Source organism: Alosa sapidissima, chromosome 3 (assembly GCF_018492685.1).
Source record: "Alosa sapidissima isolate fAloSap1 chromosome 3, fAloSap1.pri, whole genome shotgun sequence".
NCBI classification, from domain to species: Eukaryota; Metazoa; Chordata; class Actinopteri; order Clupeiformes; family Clupeidae; genus Alosa; species Alosa sapidissima.
Window position 1 is genome coordinate 20,635,824 of NC_055959.1, and position 23,846 is coordinate 20,659,669.

The 23,846-nt window shown below is 41.0% G+C and overlaps 2 protein-coding genes across 3 annotated transcripts in view; both read left to right on the top strand.

Annotated features, from left to right (window-relative positions):
* The first annotated feature begins 2,022 nt into the window (after positions 1 to 2,022).
* LOC121705572 (activating transcription factor 7-interacting protein 2-like) lies at positions 2,023 to 9,159 on the top strand. 2 transcript variants are annotated; one of them, XM_042086614.1, is made up of 8 exons: positions 2,023 to 2,159; positions 2,666 to 3,264; positions 3,749 to 3,850; positions 3,971 to 4,054; positions 4,986 to 5,041; positions 7,522 to 7,592; positions 8,261 to 8,319; positions 8,408 to 9,159. In XM_042086614.1, exons 2-8 carry the CDS (start codon positions 2,671 to 2,673, stop codon positions 8,864 to 8,866), a joined length of 1,425 nt encoding a protein of 474 aa, XP_041942548.1. In that variant the 5' UTR covers positions 2,023 to 2,159; positions 2,666 to 2,670; the 3' UTR covers positions 8,867 to 9,159. The 2 variants fall into 2 exon arrangements, with proteins under 2 accessions (XP_041942548.1, XP_041942547.1); XM_042086613.1 differs by having other exon boundaries at positions 2,023 to 3,264.
* A 1,183-nt stretch (positions 9,160 to 10,342) lies between these two features.
* Positions 10,343 to 23,846, top strand: part of LOC121705571 (glutamate receptor ionotropic, NMDA 2B) — an 87,684-nt gene continuing 74,180 nt past the window's right edge. The window contains exons 1-3 of the mRNA XM_042086611.1: positions 10,343 to 13,008; positions 16,883 to 17,021; positions 17,541 to 17,644. Coding sequence (XP_041942545.1) covers positions 17,618 to 17,644 — 27 coding nt within the window. The 5' untranslated portion in view covers positions 10,343 to 13,008; positions 16,883 to 17,021; positions 17,541 to 17,617. The remainder of the gene's footprint in view (positions 13,009 to 16,882; positions 17,022 to 17,540; positions 17,645 to 23,846) is intronic.

Here is a 23,846-nt window from a genome sequence, read left to right on the forward strand (position 1 = left end):
CCCAACAATGAGAACCACTGATGGTATGAAATTGTATATTTTTTTATCTTTTATTTTTGCCTGTACAGTAATGATGCTAATGAGCCAAACAAAACAGCTGTGTACGCGACAAAATTTTGGTTGGTCCCACCAAATCTCACTCCAAGGTTTTTTGAAAAGTTGGCAGCTCTGCTATGGTCTCCTCTGCACAGCATCAATGTTATTCTATTGCTGTAGCTCTGTAGATTAAATGTTATTCTATTGCTGTAAGTCGCTTTGGATAAAAGTGCCTGCCAAATGAATACATGTAAATGTAAATTAGAAGTTGATGGATGCAGCCTACCACAAAAATGTCATAATCTGCAGCACTATTTTCTTTGTGGCATATGTCAAAACTACAAAGTTAAGTTACACATTACTGTGTGACGTGGAGGGGGTCGATTGCTAGAGAGTATATGTTTCAAAGTTTTTAATGTTGACAGACATTGTGACAGTATTGAAAGAATTGTGAATAAGCTTTATAGTCTACTGTATTTCTCCTGTCCTTGTCCTATGCAAGCATCCTTTGTTTATCCTTGAATTCAATGAAAGCCTGCCTAGATGCCTTTTGCCTATCACCAGGTGTGAAATGTTAATGTTTGTAGAACAGTGAGGGGTCAGGCCTCTGAAGGACTTACCAGGAAAGGGGGTAGTTTTAGTTAGTTTAATTAAAAGACAATAGAAGATGGCCAGACTTGATGGCACCAAAAGGCCACATCCCCACCTTTACATTGCATATTCATACTAGTAGGTCACTCCTTCTCTTTGTGTGTAACTTTAAATATGGTAGACTGTTTCTGTATAGTCAGAGAATACTGAGAATACTGGTGAATACAAAGGTTTTTACAGCATTCTGCAAATTAATTTGAAAATTCATGAATGAAAATGACCAATATACAGTAAAACAGCCCTGTGCATTACACATTAGAGTTGCCTTAGTAGACAAAGTCTTCACCTTTCGCCATGTGGTACACTTTCTCACATCAGTTATTGCAACTCTCTGAGGTTATATTTAGCCAATTAAAAAGACCATGGGATTTCTTCTTTTTGTTTTAGCTTTTGTCTTTATTTAGATAGGAAAACAGTGTAGAATGACAGAAGAGGGAGAGAGAGATTGGGTGGATTCGGAAAATGATCCCTGGCAATTGGATCAGAACATGGTATTGACACAGTAGCCACGACTTACACCACATCATCGTGTTTATTTGCATCTGTTCTTGTGAAATTCACTCATAACCTTCTACAAGTTAGGTGTCAGAAGAAAAGAAAAATCAGATGAACTGATCCTTATAAATATGTCTGCAATAAGTCATGAGATAATTCAACACCACATTAACTCCACATTACCCTAGGTGCATCTCTCTAATAATTGGAGTGCTTTGGGTTGCACTGTGTGCATAAAACATGTGCTATATAAACAATCAAACTTATACTGTACTTACTTACTAATTAGGTGAACCCAACAGGAACCCACTTTCGCCTTTTACCTTCCTTCTTCAAGAGTAAGTAAGGATAACCTGCCATGGACTTGTATATAAATTAGCCTAAGGCTTACTCTGGTACAATGCATCAAATGGCAATATTTATGTATAAATTGTACATGGCCCTGAACAAACAAAAGTAATACATGTAAGATTATGATTTGTTTAGCCTATTATCAGGGTCAGAACCATAGGAGTCAAAACAACTTAAGAACGTAAGAAATGGCAGGAGGGCACTAATGAGTAGGCCTATACACAGAGCATTTGCAGCCACAGTTCCAAAGGGGACAAGCAGGTGATCATAGTAGTAGAACACATCTAGTTTATTTAATCAACAGTATTCATTCCACTGATGTCATGTATTATATGTAGGCTATCAAGTGTAGTTGGAGAAGGGAGAGTGAGAGGGCTTATGTTTCGGGGGTAGGAGGTTAGTGTTACAGCGCCCAGGCAGCTTGGAAGAAAATCTAGGTTCGTCAAGGGCCCTGCTGTGATTTACTGATTTATACTCCAGGCCACTAAGTGGCGATATTTGCCTGCCTTCCTGCCTGTCTACTGTAAATGGAGAGAGGTCCCTGCTCTATCAACTCATATCAGGAGGAGAGGGCGTTTACTGCATCAGAGTGAATTAGTTGCTAACTTCTTGAAGTCTTGGGTCTCGTAAGTCTTTCACGCTCACAAATATTGAAGTGCTAGGCTACATTGCAAACACATGGTCTTGGTCAAACTTTTAACCTTGCATAATCGATAACGTTAGCTAACTGAGTTCCTTGTGAGATAAGTGGCTGTCTGTCTAAAATTAAAGTAGCCTACAACAACCTTCCAGAAGCCAAATAGTCCTGTACTGGGAATTCTAGATTTTGTGCCTCACATGGCTTTAGACATTTCAGTCGTAGCATTTATGCTAGTAGGCTAGGCTTAATCTCATCCTCAATCATATGGGCTACTTTTTGGTGATAAACATTCGCGACACCAGCCTTGCTATGCAGCAGCTTTTCCTAGACGACATTCAAGTTAAGTTTAGGAGACTTGAACCAGAACTTGTACCCAACTAGCCTAGTAAAAGTTGTGTTAGTAGCAGTTCCGGACCAGGTTAATTCTTTTCTTAAATAAAGTTGTCCGTGCAACAAAATCACTTCACCCACATTTCTCTATCACGTTCTCAGTCAGGATGGACCCAAGGGGATTAAATAGAGAAATTCCGAAAGCTAAAAAAACAATAGAAATTAACAGGCATCATCTGAAGCATCTGCGCAAGGTCCTTTCTGACTTCACACCTTATCCAGTCTCAAAACCCTCTGAAAAGATTTGGGCACCAGAAAAAGAATGTCTAGCAAACACACCTGAAGCCACAGCAAGTAACCAGTCTACAGATTCAGTCAGTCATGATCCTCAAATACCATCATCTGTTCCATTGTTGCACACATATGCTCCGATATCAGAAGAGGAGCCGATGATTGATGCAGACGTTCCTCCATTCACACCTCATTTCTCAAATGAAAGCCAGCCAGTAACAGTGGAGACAGAGGAAGAAAGCACATGCTCTGCACTGCTTGTGAAAATTGAAATGCTTAAGAAAATCCGAATAGCTCCCATCAAACAGCCAGGCACAGTGCTGATGGCACCCAGCAAGGATGACAAGGATGTGCATGACACTGGAGGCCATGGAATAGAAAGTGCCAAGGAAGAGGGTGACCTGTTAGAAACTAAATTGGAATTTAAGATAAATGAGACTGCAAATGAACCATGGATGCGTTTGGAGAAGGTATGTCTGCTCATGGTGAAGGAGAATAGTACAATGCATTATTTCAGATTGTATGATTGAAATGTTTTAAAATTGTATTGAAATGTCTTTGAGACCACTCTATAAGAGAGTGATACCTACAGAGAAGCACAGGAGTTTTTTTTATTGGTTGTTATTACTAAATAGTAATGCAATATGATGATGTGACATGGATATACACTGCTCAAAGAAATTAAGGGAACACTTACAGTTTTCAATAATTGTTAAAACACATTTTTTGACCTTCCACCCTTTTCTCAATTCTCAAACTACATTCACAGAATGGCTGACAGTTCTCGCAAAATAAAACACTCGCCTCAAAAGATTGACTTGTGCTCAGAACCAAACAGTGTCAGAGTACCGATCCAGTGTATGATTGAAGTGTTCCCTTAATTTTTTTGAGCAGTAGCCTATATTTTAGTGAAAGTCTCTCTACCATCTCTGTTGTCATCTGGCATTCATACAGGTGGTTCAGCTTGTGGTGGCAGAGCGCTTAACTGTGTTTGAGAAAAATCTTCAGGAGCTTTATGGCAGGATGATGAAGATTGAAATGGCCATTAAAGAACAGGTTGGGGGAGTTCCTTTGCCTCTGAGTACAATCACACATATGCACATGTACCGTGTATTCAATGATTCATCTTTTAATTAATCTGCATCTTTGTTTGTTTTTTTCCCCAAAATGTTTTAGACACAGATACATAAGCTATCCAGAGAGCTCCAAATGGCTAAAGAGGACTTGGTCTCCAAGAATGTGTCTATGGTTGATGCTACTGTAATTACTACTACTACTGCTATTATTACTACTACTACCAGTACTACAACCCCAAAATAGAAAAGGTTGGGACGTTATGTAAAGTGTGAAAAAAAACAGAATAATAATCTGCAAATCTCTTACACTCTCATATTTAGTTGCAAAAAGGACACAGAGCATTCTAGAGAGGCATGGTCTCTTAGAAGTAAAGATGTAGGGGTATTCATCACTTTGTGTAAACCTGTGTACAAATGATGAAACCATGTCATTTTAATGCTTCTTAACATGAAATTATGAAGTGTTTGGGGAGTTTATCATCTACAGGACATAATATTAACAAATGCAAAATGAATTCTGCACATATTTAAACAGTATTTCTCCATAGAGGAAGAGTCGAGGTGCTAAAATGGCCTGTCTGCCGTTCAGATTTGTCAAATCAGGTGCATAATTGAATGAAAAACATGACTAAGAATACTGTTGAGCAACTGAAATCCTATATCGGACAGTAACGGGACAACATTTAATTCTTAAAACTCTAGCAACTGGTCTCCTCAGTTCCTAAACATTTACAGAATTTTGTTAAATGAAGAGGTGAAGCCACAGTGGTAAACATTCCATGTGCCAATTTTTTTAAAACATGTTGCTGACATCAAAAAAGAAAATGATATTTTCCATGAAATAGTCCAAATGTTCATTTTCAACATTTGATATGTTCTCTATGTCCTTTTTGCTGCTAAATATGGGTTTACAAGACTTGTATATTATCCCACTGTATTTATATTTCTGATATGTTACTGATTGGATCATAAACGGCATTTTTTTTTGTGCAAATTTGCATTTTACACATCGTCCCAACTTTTTTCTGATTTGGGGTTGTACCTATCTAACAACAACAGTAACAGTGTATACATCGGTTAAATTAATATATTTTTTTTATTTTTTTGCTTTTCAGGAGCCTACATCTCTATCCACTCCAGCCACTGCATCCACACCTACCCAAGGACCAAGGTTTGTTGCTCCAGCTGCAGGGATTATGTCTGAAGTAACCTTCTGCCCATAATTTAGACTCTGCCTCCTTCTGACTGGCTAGTATGATGCCTGATTTATGTTCCCTTTTCAGACAAAAATTTGCTTCAAACATTGCTCCATTACAAAATGAATACAAAGTCCACACTCTGTGTTTATTTAGTCCGCATCCTTATTCATAGTATCCACAACAACTGCATTTAAAACTTTTGTTTACAAGAAAGATGCGTTTGCTGTACGTTGGAAGTGAATGAAGGGTTCCCAGACCCATTCTCAACCTAAATTGAGATTTGAGAAGCAGTCTTTTATTTCATGTTTACATGTAGAAATATCCCAGATGCGTTTTAGGTCAAAAAACCTGAGACATCATTGTTTGTCCATGAATTGAAGTTTCCTCTAAGTGATAATTTGTACAATAAATAAGCTAGCTGTTTTTACAGCCCCAGTGTATATGTCTCTGAGCATGCAGTCTCAGTCACAAAGTTACATCGGTTTAGCCTATACAATATTTGGAAGATCAGACCTTATCTAACACAATATGCCACACAACATATTATGCAGGGCATGATTCTGTCCAAATCAGACTATTGCAATGCATTGCCTACCTGCTTTCATAGTGACATCATTACAGATGATGTAGAATGCAGTGGCACATCTGGTCTTTAATCAGACAAAGAAGCCACATGCAACTCCTCTGTCAGTTACTCTTCATTGGCTTCCCATAGCACCCATAATTAAATTAAAATCTCTCAATCTGGCCTATAGGACACTTACAGGATCTTCACCGTATACCAGCTCTCAGTCCCCCCTCACCCACTGTCGCCCTCTGATGAGTGTCTGCTATGTCAGCCATCAACACTAAGGCGGGATCACGCTGACCAGCGACAAGCGGCAGGTTTCTATTGGTCTCTATGGTTCGGCAGCGGAACGGTGGCAGCGCTGGCGTAACGCTAGCGTTGAACGAGCTGAGCGTTGAACTTGGTTCAACTTTCAAAGCGCAACGTGAGCATATTCAATTGTCAGTTTAGGCAAACCGTTTGTGTTGCTTTTGAACGAGACAGAACTTATTATAGTCTGAGCGTTGCGTTTTTGCTGCCGCTTGCCGCTGGCCAATGTTATCCCCGCCTAAGAGGTCCCAGTCAAGACTCTTTTCTTCTGTGATTCCTTGTTGATGGAATGATTTACCTAATGTTCTTTATTCTAGTGATAGCTTTGGGATCTTCAGAAGTGTCTAAATACTTCTTCACCTTGTTTCTAACTAATTCATTTTTCCTTACAGAGTTGTGGTTTGTATACTTTATGGTTATTGTTATTGTTCTGTTAAATGCTATTTAGTCTTTTAATAACATTAGTGTATTTAGGCTGTAGGATTTTGCTATATAAACTGTTCATTTGAGTGTTAATGTAATGTTTATTGATGACATTGTAAGTTGCTTAATCAGAAAAGGTCCTTGCTTGCTAGGCATTTTCTTTGTGCACAGAATGTTGAATGGGCAAAGTAAACTATGAATGCAAACTTCAGATGGTGACAAAAACTGTTGATTTCCCATAAAGCATCTTAAGGGAATTCAGCAGAGGAGAATCCCCAAACCTAGATTCTGCCAGGGATTTTTTCATCCAAGCTGTTGGAATGACTGGGATTAATTAATCCTCTGCAGACAGCATGATAACACCTGTTGTGTTTAGGGTAGAATGGCCCACAAAACAGTTGCACTCACACAGCATGTTAATGGCAAGAAAGCATTGTCTGGGGGAGCAGATGTCATCTCTGCAAAATATTGGTGTGGAGGGTATTTACATAATTTGCTTGGGGAAGTACAGTCAAAGTCAGTCAAACTAGATGGATGTGACCTTGGAAATGAGACAAAAGAGTCATGCAAGAGTAGCTCTGATGGAGAATTCCCCTAACACCAGACAAATGCGAAGGAGATTCGCAGATTACAAGTCAAGTGTGCAGAAATGCAAGGGGGAGCGTTTCAGATTCAGAGTTGCTCTCTTACAGAAGGTACTGAACCTACACACAAGGTGCCAAATCTGGAACATTTTGGCTTGCTGTGTATCAACAACTGCTTGAACTGTTCACCAAGGTTCTAAGTTTCATTGCACTCAGGTTACCATAAACAAGAAATTGTTTCAATTATTATGTTTCAATTATTCAATTTTATACTCTCCCAGTAATGCAATGAGAAGGTATTCTCACACAAGTTTCACTGCCACAGTTTTTGTGCATAAATATGAATATGTAATTTAAAAGCTTAAACCAAAACCTTTGTAGTGGCAATACATTAGAAGCCATGTAACATATAGTACTGTGTTATGATTTAACAAATTATATTTTGATGCGTAATACATACATACAATAGCTATATTAGCCTAATTTATGACTTATTGGCCATGCCTGATTACGTTGTTGCATTGTTGCTTGTCTTCAAGTCTCTCTCCCTCTGTCTTTCCACTTGTAGTGATGTAAGTAATTCTGAGAAGCCTGGTGGTTTGCCAGCCGAACAGAGCAGTTGCCAGACAAACTCTAAAGGTTTGCACCCATGTTGTGTTTGCCATTGCAGTATCGTGTCACTATTTTTGATTGATTACATCACAGAATTGCTTAATGATAAGGGTCACTGTTATTTGAACAGAATAATTTCCCAATGCTGCACCTCTAAAGGGGTGGAAGTGGTAACTGAATTTATTGATAGGACATCTTAATCCCTCGTTAGCCTTTCATAATTTCACTTTTAACAATTCTTTTAAACCATTATTCTTCCTACCCGCCTTCTCTCATTCCTTGTCATTCCTATGCACAAGAAAGTTGAGCAGTTAAAAGCCATTTCACTACATGTTTTACAAAAGTAACTCTATGTATGTGACAAATAAAAAATCCTTGAATCCAGTGCCAGATAACGCCTGGTATTGCACTACTGTATGTAAGTGCACTGCGTACAGGTCATGCTCCCGCATGGTACAGCAGTTTTTCAACTTAGCTGGGTACCACTACGCCTTAGTGCTAAAATTGATGATAATGGGTATAAAGACCAATTAGTTGTGTTGCTTTAAGAGCAAACGGTGGTTGAAAGGTGTTTAGTCGTATGACTACAGGCACCAAAACAAGAAAGGCCCACCAATGTCCTGTGTGGAGGAGAAAAAATGGCTGGAAAAATTGTGTCTGTGCTCCAGTCACTTTTGTTGCCCCATTGCTTTCAGGGAAATACTACATTGAACCAGAGAAGAGCGATTCAGTGGATGCTTTCACCCATTTGAAGGTAAGGAATGATAAAAAGACTGGTATTTTTTTCTGTTCTTCCATTATTTTTTCTTTTGTTTTCACTTACTCCATTTACTCATCCTTAGTTTTCTAGGCCTGGCAACTGGAAATCTTCCTTTGCTATCAATCCGCCTCCCTCCCTCCCACGTCTTGCCTCACTGCTTTGCCTGAACCAGCTGCCCCATGATGCCCTCTGGACCCCTGTCCCTGGTCAGCCTGTGCTTTCGATCTGCCTGACCAATCAGAAGGCTGTGGAGCTCACTTGGAGCATGCCTGTGGAGGACCGTGCAGCCCTTGAACGTGTGCACAGTTACCACCTGTTTGCCTGTCCAGTGACCACCTCCCTGGCTCCTCAGCGATTGGCCTGGAAGAATATTGGAGTGGTCCGGGCGGAGACTTTGCCCATGACCTACAGGCTCACCGACATTCAAGCAGGTTGTAAGTTTTTCTTTGCTGTGTGTGCCCAGGACATCTATACACGCTTCGGGCCCTTTTCTAGACCCCTGTATCTGAAGTGGCTCTTTGGTTCTTCACTGGTTGATTAGCCAAATGATACTCATTGGTTCAGGTCTTTTGTGTTTTGAGCATCCCTGCCTTGCATTTTTGTTGATCTTTTGGAGTGTAGAAATGTTGGTATGTGCTGGACTGTGATTTTGGTTTGGGAGTCGTTTTTTATAGCTCTGCCTGATGTTAAAAAGCTCTGCCTGAAGTTAAAGTGCCATTCTGAAGTTGGCTGATTTCACTAAAAAACTGACATCCATGTTCAAGTCAGTGATAAGTCAGATATAAGTTTAATTGTTGCAAATGAAGTCTAAATAAAGACGGCAATAATACCACATGCCAAACCCTGTCAGTGTTTATTATGTCCCACAAGATTATCCACATTGCATATTCTTTCATTTCTTTCAACTCCATGTGCTAACTATGGTTGTTTTATGTGCAGCCAAATTTGTCAATGAAGTGAAGGCATTTACATTCGCTTACAGGGGAGTAGCGCCATGAACTGAGACCGTAGACAAACTCTGAACAGTCTCAGTTCTGACCAGTAGTTGGTCATGCCTGCAAATGCTATATATGCATTAGCGTTACAAAAGACTATCTGCAAGTTTTTCCAAGCTCATTTTTGCAAGGAAAACAAAGCTGAATGACCGTCTCAGTGTTGCCTCAATCATTACAAGTACTGTAAATATGTAGTCCGGAGGCTGTAGGGGTGAGAAAAATCAAGATGTCTTTTTTACACTTTTTCCTCACATAGTTTTTCTGAGATGAAGAGTCAAATGTGTGTCAATTTATCTTTACCAGCATCCAAGTATGCGGATAACATCGTGCAAAGTACCGGTACTGTCCTTACAAAAAGGGTTAAACTTTATTTCTGGACTGAATTTCAGCATAATCAACCTTGCCTAATTTTACCACATTTTGTGACTGCCCAATTTCAAGGTTACACAACTATACCGTATGATACAAGCAACGAGTATAAGATATACAAGATATGACTTGGGCCTGCCAGAGTCTCTGCATTTTTTTTTTATCTAAGAGGATTGATACAGTTGATATTTCTTTCATGTATTTGATCATAAGCCCCCTCCACTTGCAACGAACACCTGTGAACACATTAATCACTGTGAACACATTAATCAAACACTTAAGCCCAAATGCTTCAGGCAGTCTTGTTCATTGCCTTGTGGACTGTTCACAGAGAGTGTTGCACTTTAGTGGTCAAATATGCACCTTGTGATTGGATAATGAAACCAGTGGGCTCGATCCGACTCCCAGTGATCTGCTCATCTCCACGTGGTCATGTTGTATCGCAACCTGTAGAGGGAGCCATGCTCTATCATTGGAATTCACACTTTCCTCAACGTTTTGCTGGAAAGACAGTTGCACACATGCTCTCTCTCCCCTACCTCCTCCTCCTCCTCTCCCCACCATTCTCTCAGTGCATACTAATGTTGAGAGAAGACCCACCTCCCTCCTTTCTCTGGGATGGGAGGGAGAGGCGGTCTCAGTTCAGGATCCTCTCCTCACCAGGCAGGGAGTCTGAGTGGCAGAGCCGTGTGTCTTTCAGAGAGAGCCGCACTGATGCTACCCGGCACTATGTCCTGCCCAGCTGTGGCATGTGAGATACCATAGTTGAATCAGGAGAGGTGGGCTTTTTTCCCCCCTTTTTCTTTCTCCTTTTTGCTCTTCCATTTGGATGGGAAGCCCTCTTTTGGTGAAGCCAAGCAAGGTGGAAGACAGACAAGAGTGGGGGAACTGCTGGCAACCGCCACCACACTCTCCCCCCCAGCTCACAGAGACGAGGAAAAACGGAGGCCGCTGGAGTATTCGTGTTTTTCTTTCGCTTTGTGTTCTTCCTCTTCCTCATCGTGGTGTTGGGAGGTGCTTTGTCTTTTCATCTGCTTGCTCTCTCTGTTCTCTGCCTTGCCATCTACTTCTCCATTTACCTTGTCTACAATTTCTTGTATTTATGAGCAACAGTCAGGAGGGAAAGAGAGGGGGATATTTCTTCTACGTTCTCCCCCCTTTTTTTTATTTCCCTCATCCATTCACCCTTTCCTCCTCCATCCTCCCTGTCCCTCCTGGTTTCTCTTCTCCCCTTCTGTGCAGCCACCTTTCCCCATCACCAGCTCTCATTGCATCTGTCACTTCCTCCACCCACCAACTTTTACTGCTTTTAAATCCACCAGTAGGCTAACAGTACTGAATCCTTTTTTCTGTGAACAACAACAGAAACCACCAACCTCAGTGATTATTTTCTATTTTCTCACCTTTTTTCCCCTCTTCTTTTCCCTTCTTTTCTTCTTTTTTCTCTCCCTTCATCTTATGCATCTCTAATTTGGGGGACTCTTTGTTGTATTTATAGGTAGGTTATTCAGTGTTCTGTGTCTGTCTCTCGGACTGTGTGTCTGCTTGTCTGCGTGTGTGTGTGTGTGTGTGCCTATCCCTACATGTGTGTGTGTATGTTATCTGCATATATGACACATGACCAAACATACTCTAAACTGCTGAACAGAGAAGGGGGGGGCTCCATCTGAAACCTGCTCGTTTGATGGCTCTCTCCGATCACCTCACCTTTTTTACATTCCACTCATCCTCCAACGTCCATGTCTCCGTTGAGCCATTGTAAACACCTCTTTTGCCTCTTTAGCGCCATGCGAACAGCCACAAAGTCTGCTCTACCTGCACCTCTTTTTCATTTCAGAGAGGCATTTTTATGAGTGAGTCATTTTTTTGTCCCTCTGTCTGTGCTATTGTTGGTGTATCCAAAGTTTAGCTGTTGCCTTGTCTGTCAGCTGCCTCTCTGTCATTTAAAAGCATATATGCTATGGTGTCCTTTATGAGATTCCCAAAAATAACTAATTGTAAAACATCTGGTGAATCAATGAAATAGCAGAATAATGAAAAACAATTCCTGGCAAATTCTGTGACACTAACAACGGAACCAGTGCAGTCTGACGATGCCTGTGAAACGTATCCTGTAGCACAGTTTCTGGTGCTAATTTCTTGCATAGCCCATCTTCATTCCACTGGTCGATCACCTGTCTGTGCATACATCTCTCTCTCCCTCCCGCTTTCTATTCATCCATCGTCTCACCCTTCAACACACACACACAAGCACTCAAATAGAACGAACTAAAGACGCTCACCACAATTCTTTTACCTTTCAGAGGATTTTGTTTTTTCATTTATCCTTCCTCACTTTCTCTTTTCAAGCTCCTCTCTACCCTTGCTGTTGTTGTAGCTCCCACCCCCACTCCCTCTGCCTCATAAAGATAAATCAATGGTTCATCCATTGATTTATTTCACTTTTTTTCCCTCCATATTTTCTACTTACCATTCAACAATTATTCAAGCTTCTGGCTTATTTCTCCTGTTGGAACCCTGATCATTTCACACTTTATTTTAAGGTGAAATGACAGCTGGAGCAGTTTTCTGCAGGGTCATGGTTGCTCTCAAAGGTTCTAATTTTATATCTTAATTATTCTTGTAAGAATTTATTGTTTAATTTTACGAGTGGCATGACGTGGTGCAGGTGAATTATTTTCTGTATAATGTTCAGCAATATGGGGCTTAAACTGCTGTGAAGTGAAATTGTTAGTGCAGGGCAGTAGGTAATTCAACACAACACAAACCAAAAAACTTGGACTTGAAATTTCTAGGCGTGTGTGGCTGTGTGTGTGTATGTATGCGTTTTTGTGTGTGTGTGTCATACATAGCAATAGTACTATACACAGCTACGAAGAGCAAGTCACAAATTCATGCTTTCACCTCCATCTCTGTTCACATTGCCCTTTTATCTTGAAGGAGAATTTTATGCATCTCCTCCACACTGTCTGAAGACTTTGGCAGAAGAGCTTTTTGAATGAATTGTGGTGTGGTGCGTGGAGGATAAAATTGGATTTAGCTTTTTTCCCTTGAGGAATTACTCTTTGTATGGGGGATTGAACTGAAATGCTATAGCTAAAACAACATTGTAATTTGGGACTTTTTGATCATTTCCTATCGGACTAAACCTGATTTTAATACTTTTTCTAATACTGAATTTTAATGGGATTTTACTATCAAGAATTAAGGACTCAACACCACTGTCTTTTGACTCAGTTTTATTTTTTTTATTATTGTAATACTATTGCCCCATCGTCCTGAAAACCTTTAAAACTGCTCTTACTCCATAATCAATTGGGTGAGTACATCAGTATTCCAACACTGACTTTCTCTCTGTCATCACCTTGTTTGTATGCACAGTGATCATTTACATACACAAGTGTATAAATATCAGTACACCGCTGTATGTCCCTGTGTGTTCATGTTCCTGTATTTATATGTGTGTGGTTGAATGAGGTGAATGGTGGACAATAAAAAAAAACACTAAAAAAACCCCCCAGCTTTATATCATAGCCTAATTATGTGAGAGAATTTATATGTTGTATCAGGTTATCTCTGAATGCAATTTCGCCCATTTGCTATTGCTTTAATAGACTTATATAACCTATATATCTCTCCATAGCGTGATGAACATGGACACTAACACTTTTCTCCTGGATGTATAATTTTTATCCCCTCTACTCTCCCCCACCCACTCTCCCACTCAGTGCAGTCCTAGACACTTCTGCTAATGCACAACGCTGTGTGTGCGAGGTGTCAGTGTGTGGTTGGCCTTTTCCGCCTACCTCTCCCTGCGGCTTATCCGGGGCGCACACACATTGTTATTGCACCGAAATGCATCGACATGCAGCAAGAACTGTACTGCATCTCATTTGTGGCAGCTGTGCGGAGGGTGTCAGTCAGATAGCCTGCTAGCAGTGGACTTTGACACGGATCTGGAACGGAGATGGGCAGGATCTTTACGAGAGTTTTCTGGGGGGATATTGTGATGTGTGTGTGTGTGTGTGTGTGTGTGTGTGAGAGAGAAAGGGCTGTATGTGTGTGAGGTGTATGTGTACTGCTGCTGAAGCTCTGCCTTTCTGTGTGAGCTGGACTGGCTTGCACACCCTATCCATCTCCCCCATCTATCAAAACGCAAGCGTACATTTGACCCCTTTTTTCTGATTAAGTCTCATATCATTTGCCTGACAAGCTCTGGATTTATAGCTCGAGCGCCACTTTGGTCAAGGTTACCGCCAGGTAGAGGCTAGCAGGATCCACCTGGGAATTTGGTCACGGCCCACTCTGGGCAACCCTTGCTCGCCACTGAGTGCCTATCTCACACTGACCCTGAGTAGAGACACTTTAGCATCCTGCGCACCACAGAGAGGCTCCCACAGGTCGAAGAGCCTGTCAAGGTGTGATGGAGCTGCGGAGCATAGTGAAACGCTTTGCTTCCTCTGTGGCCTAAATGAGTGTCATCTACACATACTGTCAGCTCGTGATAAATGATTTAGCTTTGTTCTCCGATGACATTAAAACAGTGAAAGAAATGATATCATATCAATCATGGATCTTATTTATATATAAGTATATATCAAGTCAAGTCAAGTCAAGTCGGCTTTTATTGTCAATTTCTTTACATGCACTGGTCATACAAAGAATTGAAATTTCGTTTCTTACGTTCCCATGCAGACATAGACATGCTTTAAATACAGACATAGACATACTATAGACATAGCCATAGACAATAAACATTAAATTAAAGTGCAAGACTGAAATATAGAACATGTATGTATCAAAATAGAAATATAGGACATATATATATAAAAAAAATAGAGGTAGTTGTGTTGTATATTTATATAGTCTTAACAGTTACATGAAGTTTAAACTTGTGCTTGTGTGACCTGTATATTTACATTGATATGCAGTATCTTATGAAAAAAATATCTTTTTATGACATGAACATGTCTGTGGTTTAGGGTTTTGAAGGTCCGTAGCAATGCAGGCACAATCTGTTTAAGTAACTAGTAAGTGATTATTTGACAAGTTATAACAAATGTTTTTGTTTTCCAATTTTACTTATTTGATTAACTGTATGTGAGGACACAAATATTTCCTTAATAGAAATAGATGTAAAGAGAAAATATAGTTAAAACTGACCATGATCCAGTTTTACAAAGTCTCCGCAAATTGAATCATTTATAGAGATGTAGTAGGGAGTCTGTTTTTTAGCTACATTCTACTCATCCGACTCATAGTAATATGCTCTGTCTAAAATCTGCAATCAAATGGAAATACTCCACCTCGGAGTTTGATTATGGCCACGGAGCCTTAAACACTAGCTTTACACAAACCAATTTTCAGCAGCAAGACCTGTCTCTTAAATTAATTTGTGTAATTACCACCATACAATAAGCCTGTCCTCTTAATAATGTATTAATTTTAGGAAGCCTTAAGGGATTATCTGGCCTGAGACATCCATATTGTCTGCTGGCTGACTTATGGCAAGAGCTTCCTGACCTCTCAGTTCAGAAGCAGAGGTGGTGGCAACCAGAGTTGTGTTTACCAGCGATGCTCCCCATACCACCATCCCCCATCTATACCCCCAACCCCCATTCCCCACGCCACCGAGAGGCCTTGCTTGTTCTGCTCCGTCACCCTCACCCCAAGACCGTGGCCCCTGCACCCCAGAGATTTAATAAAGAGTCAGTGTGTAAAAAGAAGAGTTCATCCCCCTCTCCTGTCCTCTGCTTGACATGCTGTAGAGCTCAGGGGGTCTGGCTCTGACATTTACAGACGCTCGTTTAGTGGACATTCTTAGCTCCCCTTTCCTTGTGACTCATGCATTTGTGCGATGTACACTATGATGGTCTAGGGGGATTGGGAGGTGTGTTGGAGAGGAACAGTAGCCTATAGAGAGAATTACATGTAGGCAAAGAGGATTTCTAGCTAACAGTCAGTACTGTATTGTGACCCTCATCTGGATTACAAGTAAAAAATGATCCACAGCGTGTTACAGGCTATCTGGCACTCAAATCCACAATTTCATTCTGGAAATTCTATACAGACAAAATTTTGTCTTTCAAAATATGGCTTGTTTTTGGAGAGATGGCAGATGGTTTAGGTGTGTGTGTGTATGTGTGAGAGAGAGAGTTTGTGTTTGAATCTGATGAACCTGTTTTAAAGTTGCCTTTGGGGAGTGCCAGATGTGGTAGCATTTGCAAAGTGAATACCATAATGGTTCAAGGTGCAAGGCAAGATGTATAGTGTTGATTTTCCTTTTCATTTGTCCCAAATATGGTCCTATAGCATTGCTGTATTAACTGAGCACCCACTCATAATAATTGTAATACAGGTTACTGCACTGTCTGCATGCATTGTAATCTGAAGAAATTCCTAAAGACTTGATTTCTGAAAAACTGAAACTGAAAACTGTTATCGAAACTGGTTATCGAAGTATTAAACATGGAATATGCAATATGCTGATCAGTGCAATCTGTTGCACCATAGCAATAGTTAAATGGTAATCAGAGTGTTTTAATTTATCATTTATTTACCCAAAGTATGCCCTTTAACATCCCTTTGCTGAATGGATCCATTTGCATAATCTCACTGCACATGCAAATGTACAGTACTGAGAAATGCATATGAAAAATTAGTATTGCTCAAATGCATTAATCATACTCCTTCTGAACTTGCTCTGTGAAGTCTTAGTTGGGGGGAGGGTTTAGAGAGAGAAATGTGTAAATTCTTGTTTAGAAAACATCATTTATCAGTCTAACTGGTTGGGGAAATGTTTCACATCACTGATTTTACTTCTCTTGCTACTCTTTTATTGTAGTGCAGAGTGTAGATAGGTGCAGGTAGAAAATTAATTAGGCTAAAGAGATTAAATGCACACTTGTGACTTACTTACCCACTAATGGTAGCGGGAAAATGAAAACCAACTATTCATTATATCTAGGGTGATTCATAGGGGGGGTTATCAGTCACTGACAATTTTAATTCTGCTCCATAATATGTAACAACTGTCCACAAACGTCTAAGGGCTACATGGTGGTAGGCTTCATGTACCAAGCACAAGCTGGCCTCTTACTAATCATAGTCTCAACAGTGGTATAGGGCTCTTGTCCTTCAGACACGTTAAAAAAAGCCAACGCCAAGAGTGTTACATTATTCCTCTTTTCCAGACTTGCGACTACAAAGCGATTGAATATAGAAGGGGAGGCTTCGGATTACCCGCGCTGCAAAAGAACATCTGAAACACCAAAACCCATCTCAATCACTTGAGACTCAACAGCTGAGCTACTTTGCTTTCCCTCAGCAACTGTAAGTATTCATGAGACGAAACAAGAATTGTTATTGAAAAGTTTGATATGAACTATTTATGTGGCTAATAGTTAACCATTAACCAAAAGCATTACTAATTGTAATACTTAGTGCAAACATGTTATCAATATGGATAACAGAGCATTAGGCTACATAGGAAACTGGAGGGTTACCCTCGAGGTAACTACTAGTTCATTTCTATCCAAGAAACAGTATTGTCAATGTGTCATTTAGAAAGCTATTTTGAAAAAAAAAAAAAGAAGACGTCAGCATTTGTGTTTTTAGATGGCCAGTGGCTTGGGAACGCATTATTGTGAAGTAGGCCCACCCTACTAATTGGCATCATTGTAGTAAACGGCTTCATTTCCAATAGTTGAATCACTGCTTCACCTTTTCTGCATAGCCTACAGCCTGTACCCCTTAAATGTTTGAAGCATGCCTTTAATGTGTAGTAGTACATGTTCTCCATATGCTTTTCCTCTGTGTCACTCTTTCCCCCTCCTTGTGTGGTTTTGTCAGTCTACCCTCTGTCTGAGGCTATGAGAGGAAGAGCGGCATCCCAGGCCACACCACCATGCTAGCTCTGAGAGGCAAGGATGAGATTTTGGCTGGCAATACACAAGGTAAGAATGAAAACATTGGCCCTCTCTCCTGTTCACCCTCCACCCGATGCTTCTGTGAGCCAAATGTTGCAATCTGTGAATCTGTCAATCTCATCAACCTTCCAAATCTTGTCAAACTTACCGAGAGTATAAACCGTATATTGTGTGTGTGTGTCTGTAAGTGAATATAGATTTTTGATGGTCACTATGTATTTTATGTTAAAGCAACTGAACAAAAGATCGAGACAATGAGTGTTTCTTTGTGGTAAAGTTCAACCCTTGATGTGTTCTGAGGAGGGGAAGTGCCAAGAGTATGGTGACCTCCCCAGCGGATGTGGGAATTGGGTGATGTTGCTTTGATGGGTGCACTATGGTTTGTGTTGGCCATGTGGACTGGTTTCAGAGGGGCTGACCTGCTGCGATCAATTGCATGTCAAGGAGTGTGAGCATGAGGTGCTATCGACTATTGGCTTCATTTGCATGGCTTTGGGAATATTGATCAAGCCATTACGGGATTTGTTAGATAGGATTCTGTGGTCAAAGTTGCAAGCAGCTTTATATAAGGCATGAATGTGTGTAGTGCACACAGCAGGCCACATATGTGTGTGCATGTATGTTCCTGGCACTACTGTTGATTTGCATTAAGAGCTGCTGTAGATGTCTTTCTCACCTGGCAGCACAGCTACTGCAGGATATCAAGACCATGAAACATGGAGATGTCAGCCGTGCCCATAAAGTTCCATAGGCGTCCATGATCACAGCGCACACGTCAGCTTTATCATGACAGCTCCTCGTTCGCCGCAACCCTCTCAATTCCGGCTCCTCACTGAGACTCTATCTGTCGTCTTCTCCTTCCTCCACCCTCTCTCCTTTTGACTTTGAACATACGCTATCGCCCCTCGCTTTCCCTCCTGTTCTTTTATCGCCTTTTTTTTTTATCCACCCCTTTCTTCTCTTCATGCACCGTTAATCAGGCAGGACCCTGCTTAAGGGACTGGAATGTGGTGACAGGTTGTGTGTGTGTGTGTGTGTGTGTGTGTGTGTGTGTGTGTGTGTGTGTGTGTGTGTGATGGGGCAGTTTGCCGAGGAGCTTGTGATTAGGGAGCGGTAGAGACAGCCAGGGCTGCACCAGTGCAGGATGCTGCTACACCATGGATGCTGCTGTTGCTGCTGCTCCTGCCGCCGCTCTCTGGTGCAGCTGCCTCCGTCGCCACAGCGACTGGACCTGCCATCGCCACCACGGCTGCTGCCATCTCTATAATTACTAGTACTTGCTTAATAGCTACTCTGTGGCAGCCTTTACTGCTGCCACCGTCACAGCAATGCAATTACTGCAGCCTCATCCTCCCCGGCCTCTGGTATTATGAAGACCACTATGACTATTACTCTTAAACGTCCACAGTTGTATTCGGGGAGTTTAATATTCTGCTATCCCAGACCCCCCACTCCCCTTTACCTCCCCATTCTCACCCCCCCCCCCCCTCCTCTCAATGTTAATGTTTTTTCATATGAGCAGTCTTTTGAGTCCTGAATTCAATTATAGCCCCAGTGTTCTTTAATGGAGAAAGCTTAGGGCCAGAACAATGTAAAGGCCTATTAGAATAAGAGCTCATCGATCCTTTTAAATCCTTATCAGCTGCTCATTTATTCAAATCACATACGACATTTCTCTTGCCTCTCTATAGTCCGTCACATCACACACTCATGTACTGTATCAAGCACTCCGCTGCGGGCCCTGTCTTTCGGTCGGTTGTTTCTGATGTGTGGCGATGGGAGAGACATGAGGAGTGCAGGGAAGAGTTTGAAAATGTTTCATGGCTTCGGTAATTACAGCTGGGTGAGGACTGTCACAACAAACTTTCTTGCTCTCGCACAGTGTAAAAATGCATTTTTTTTGTTTGAAATCGCATATTTTGAGATAAGAGGGCCACGTATTACTTATAATAAAACACACACACACACACACACATATACACACAAGCAAACAAGCACAAATGCATTCCTTATCAAGAAATTGTCCAATACAGTCAGCTGCTAAAAAAACATATAGTACAGCAAACCTCATTATGGTGACTCTCACACTCAATTTTTCTAAATCTTGATAAGCTGTGTGCTGGCCCCTGAAATTAACTGCAGTCGGCATGGTCTCGCTGTCTTAAGTGAACAGCCATTTTTTCCTTCTCTTTGTAGGATATTCAATAATTGACACTGTTCTTTTATATCTTTGTTTAAGTGTGGTGGAGTAAGAGGGAAAGACAGAAACCCAGGGAGGCAGCCTGAGAAAGAGAGCAAGTTGGAGAGAGACAGGGGAGATATTTTTCTTTGAATGTGTAATTATAAAAGGCAGACAAATGGATAGATGGAGTGAGAGAGAGAGGCATAAAGAGAGGAAAGAGAGGGGGGGGGGGGGGGAGCAGAAGGAACCAGCCCGAAATTATTCTGCAAGTGCCCTGTCGACAGGGTTGGGTCAGATTACTTTGAAATGTAATCCATTACTGACTACAAATTACATGGCAATGTTTGTAATCAGTAACGTAATCAGTTGGATTACCAAAAACATGTAACGTAATCTGATTACTTTTAGATTACTTCAATAAATATGTTTCTTAAGTAAAAGACACCACCACTGAATTGATGAAAGAATTCTCATTCTATTTTTCTCTTTATTATTTCATTACATCTAAGAAATCTCTTTTCCCCTGGGGATCAATAAAGTATCTGTCTATCTATCTATCTATCTATCTATCTAAAGGATTCCTGTGTGAATTAACTGATCTTTTTTTAGTGTTACTTTGAGGTCACCAGGTCCCATTGTCTAAAAAACACCCCACACTAATACACAGTGGTGTAGTGGGGATTTTTAAAGTGGGGGGACGCTATTTTAATGACGTCATTGCAAAAACTGTCACACTCGCACTTCCACATACATCGGTGCGTAAGGCCAAGGCCAAATTGTTACCAGCTTTCGTGAACATGAAACCAAATTAAAAAAACAAACAATTAAATGACATGGATTAGCTTCAAAATGTAGCCTAATGTCTTCACCCAAACTACACTTTTCCACTCAAGTCTATGAATATGGTCTGTAGCTTTTCATTTTGTTGTATCATACAATAAACAGACAAATCATAATGTAGTAGCCTATGTAATCTAGCGTAGTCTAATCTCCTTGTCGCATAACATGCCATGGCATGGCTTCATTCATTACCACACGTAAACGATGGCAATAACAATAGCACAAGCAGGATTTACACGCATATTCAACACGCTGTGTGGGCACTGGAACTCCGTTTGAGGGGGCGTCATATGAATGTCATTGCAAATTATTAAAATGCAGAGGTGCACATAAAACAAAACAAAAAATAACAGAAAGAACACTGGGCAGGCAAGCAGTCATTTGAAAAGTTTTTGTTTGGATGAAAGTAGCTGCACCAATCGTAAGTTTTTCCTAAAGTTGTTCAGGTTCACCGTTTGGGTCATTACTTATGGTTAAATAGCCTTATCACTTATATTGGAGCTCCCTCGATAAAAATCACTCGTATTACTCACACATGCTTATCGTCTCATTTTAACCTCTGGATTAGCCTACCTGCTTTCTGCAAAACACAAACGAAGGGCCATGAAGATGCTTGCTAGATTTGGATACAGGCAGTTGCATAATCTATGGTTTTCTAGCCACTTTCTAGCTACTTTCGGGTAATGTGGAACGACAAGCTGTGTAGTTTTTAATGTTTTTACGCATGGTGGAGTGCTACAGCATGACGGTGATTCTTGTAACAAATTTTAGGACAAAGAGGCCTAATTGGAGATGTTTGCGTGATGCGTTGTTACCACTAGTAACAACACTTGTTATATTAATAAATGCTTATTAAAATGCTCAAAACAATGCTCCAAGAAGTGGGGGGACGGTGTTCCCCCGCTTCCAACGCCCACTACACCCCTGCTAATACATTTCCATAGCTATTCTCCACTTTGGGGGTGGTGTTTTGGTGGTTGAAATTTTCAACCAATCCCAAAATGTATCACTTAGTCATCATGGATGTGATCATGGATCACTATTCTCCAAACATGCACATCTCATCTTAACCTTTATGGAGAGGAGAATTCCGGTGTGATATTGACCTAAAGTGTGTTGAAACATGATACCGAGTGTGAACGTATGTCTCATAGCCCATCTCGGCTTGTCCCCTGCACTCCAAAATCTGGCGCTAGTTAGCCGATGCTACCAACAGCTTTTTCAATGGTGGTGCTTCGGCATTGGGCTAGCCATGCAAATAAATCACTGTTTTACACAGGTATGATAAGGGATCAGATTCCAAAAATAATTCAGTCCAGTTTCTTCCAGTAGCAGCAACTGGAATCCATGCATTTCCATGGAATTAGTTTTGGAATCTGATCCCTTATCATACCTGTTCATTCTTACACGTCGCTCGACTTATCGTGACTAAATTCAAGATGGCTGCAAACGCTAAACTTCGTGAAGATACTGTCTGTATAAATCGTCTTGTAAGTAAACTACCAGTGCTTTTTCAAAGTTCTCAATGTCTCGTTTTAAATGTCAGGGCCCTCGGAAGTCTACCAATGAAGTGTGGAGATACATTGAGCCTCGTAAATGGTGTAAAACAGTGATTTATTTGCATGGCTAGCCCGATGCCGAAGCACCACCATTGAAAAAGCTGTTGGTAGCATCGGCTAACTAGCGCCAGATTTTGGAGTGCAGGGGACAAGCCAAGATGGGCTATGAGACATACGTTCACACTCGGTATCATGTTTCAACACACTTTATGTCAATATCACACCGGAATTCTCCTTTAACAATGTAATTGTAATCTAATTACACATTTTTTTTTATTGTAATCTGGGCTGATTATAGTTACTTGATTTTTGTAATCTGATTACGTAATCCAGATTACATGTAATCCGTTACTACCCAACCCTGCCTGTAGATGTATGTAGATAGGGCTAGCGAGAGTGCAATTAGGCATGTCTCTGAGGTTTGAGGAAGGGAAGAGATAGATAGGAGAGGAGGGGAGACAGGAAAGGATAGCTGTTTGTGAGGTCAGGAATAATAGTATGCATATGAACACATTTGCTATACCAGAGTGGAATTTGTGTTTGTGTGACACACACACAAATTCCACTCTGGTTGAAATGCTTTCGAAGTTGATAGGAGGGACATAACTGAATGTGTTATTCTAGAGTTGAGGTAAAATGAAAATACCGTACAGGAGTTTTAGGGGTACTTAGCAGGGGTATTTAACCCATGGGCTTAAAAATAACACAGTGTATCTTTTGGATTGTGCTAATTGCATGGCACCAGCAGTTGTCGGTACCAAGTGAATTACATTTTCCCCCCGTTTGGCTGATATGTTTTCTGCACGGGCGATTGACTGACTTGCAAACTGAAATCAATGTGCGGTTATCATCTTGTGCTTGCATTCTGTTCCTTCCCATGAGGTACGATTGGAGCACCCCTCACCTGGAGTCCCAGTCATTACCAGCGGGTTGCATTTTCATCATTTACATCAGTGACATCTGGTACCTGCTGGTTCGTCTGTGGGTGCTGCTGTGCAGAGGCGACGGTGACATTGAGTTCCGACAGAAAAGTGGCTGAGCAGTTTTAGAAGAGCACATTTCTCTCTCTCTCTCTCTGTCTATCTATCTATCTATTTCTCTGTCTCCCTCTCTGTATCTCTCCATCTCTCTCTGTCTTCATCCCTCTATCTATCTGTCTATTTTCCTTATCTGCCTTAGTCAGCACCTCATGCAGACAGAGGTGAAAGGTCATTCATTTATGTCTTGTTAGTCTAATTGTCTGTCTTATATAGCTAGGCCTCTTAACATCTCTGGTAATTAGTAACCTTGCACTGGTGCTTAATTGGTCAGCAATGGAGAAGCCAAATAAATCGGCGAGTCGTTGTCAACCAGGCAGGGGATGGTCAGGGGGAATGTATGGTACAGTATGTGTTTGTAGGTGATGTGCAGCTTGATGTGTGGAGCTGGGCCGCACCCTTGAAACGAACCATAAAGTGCAGCGGCAGCAGTGTGCGATTCTGACTGGAAGTGAAAGCAACATCTGAGCAACGTGTTGTTTTGTTGGAAGCCGTTTGAGTTGTGTGAAGCCCATTTATAATTGAGGAGCGGCGAAAAAAAAAAAAAAAAAAAAAAACCTGTGTGCGCCGCTGTGGCTGATGTGGCACTCCCACAGATTAATTCACGCAGA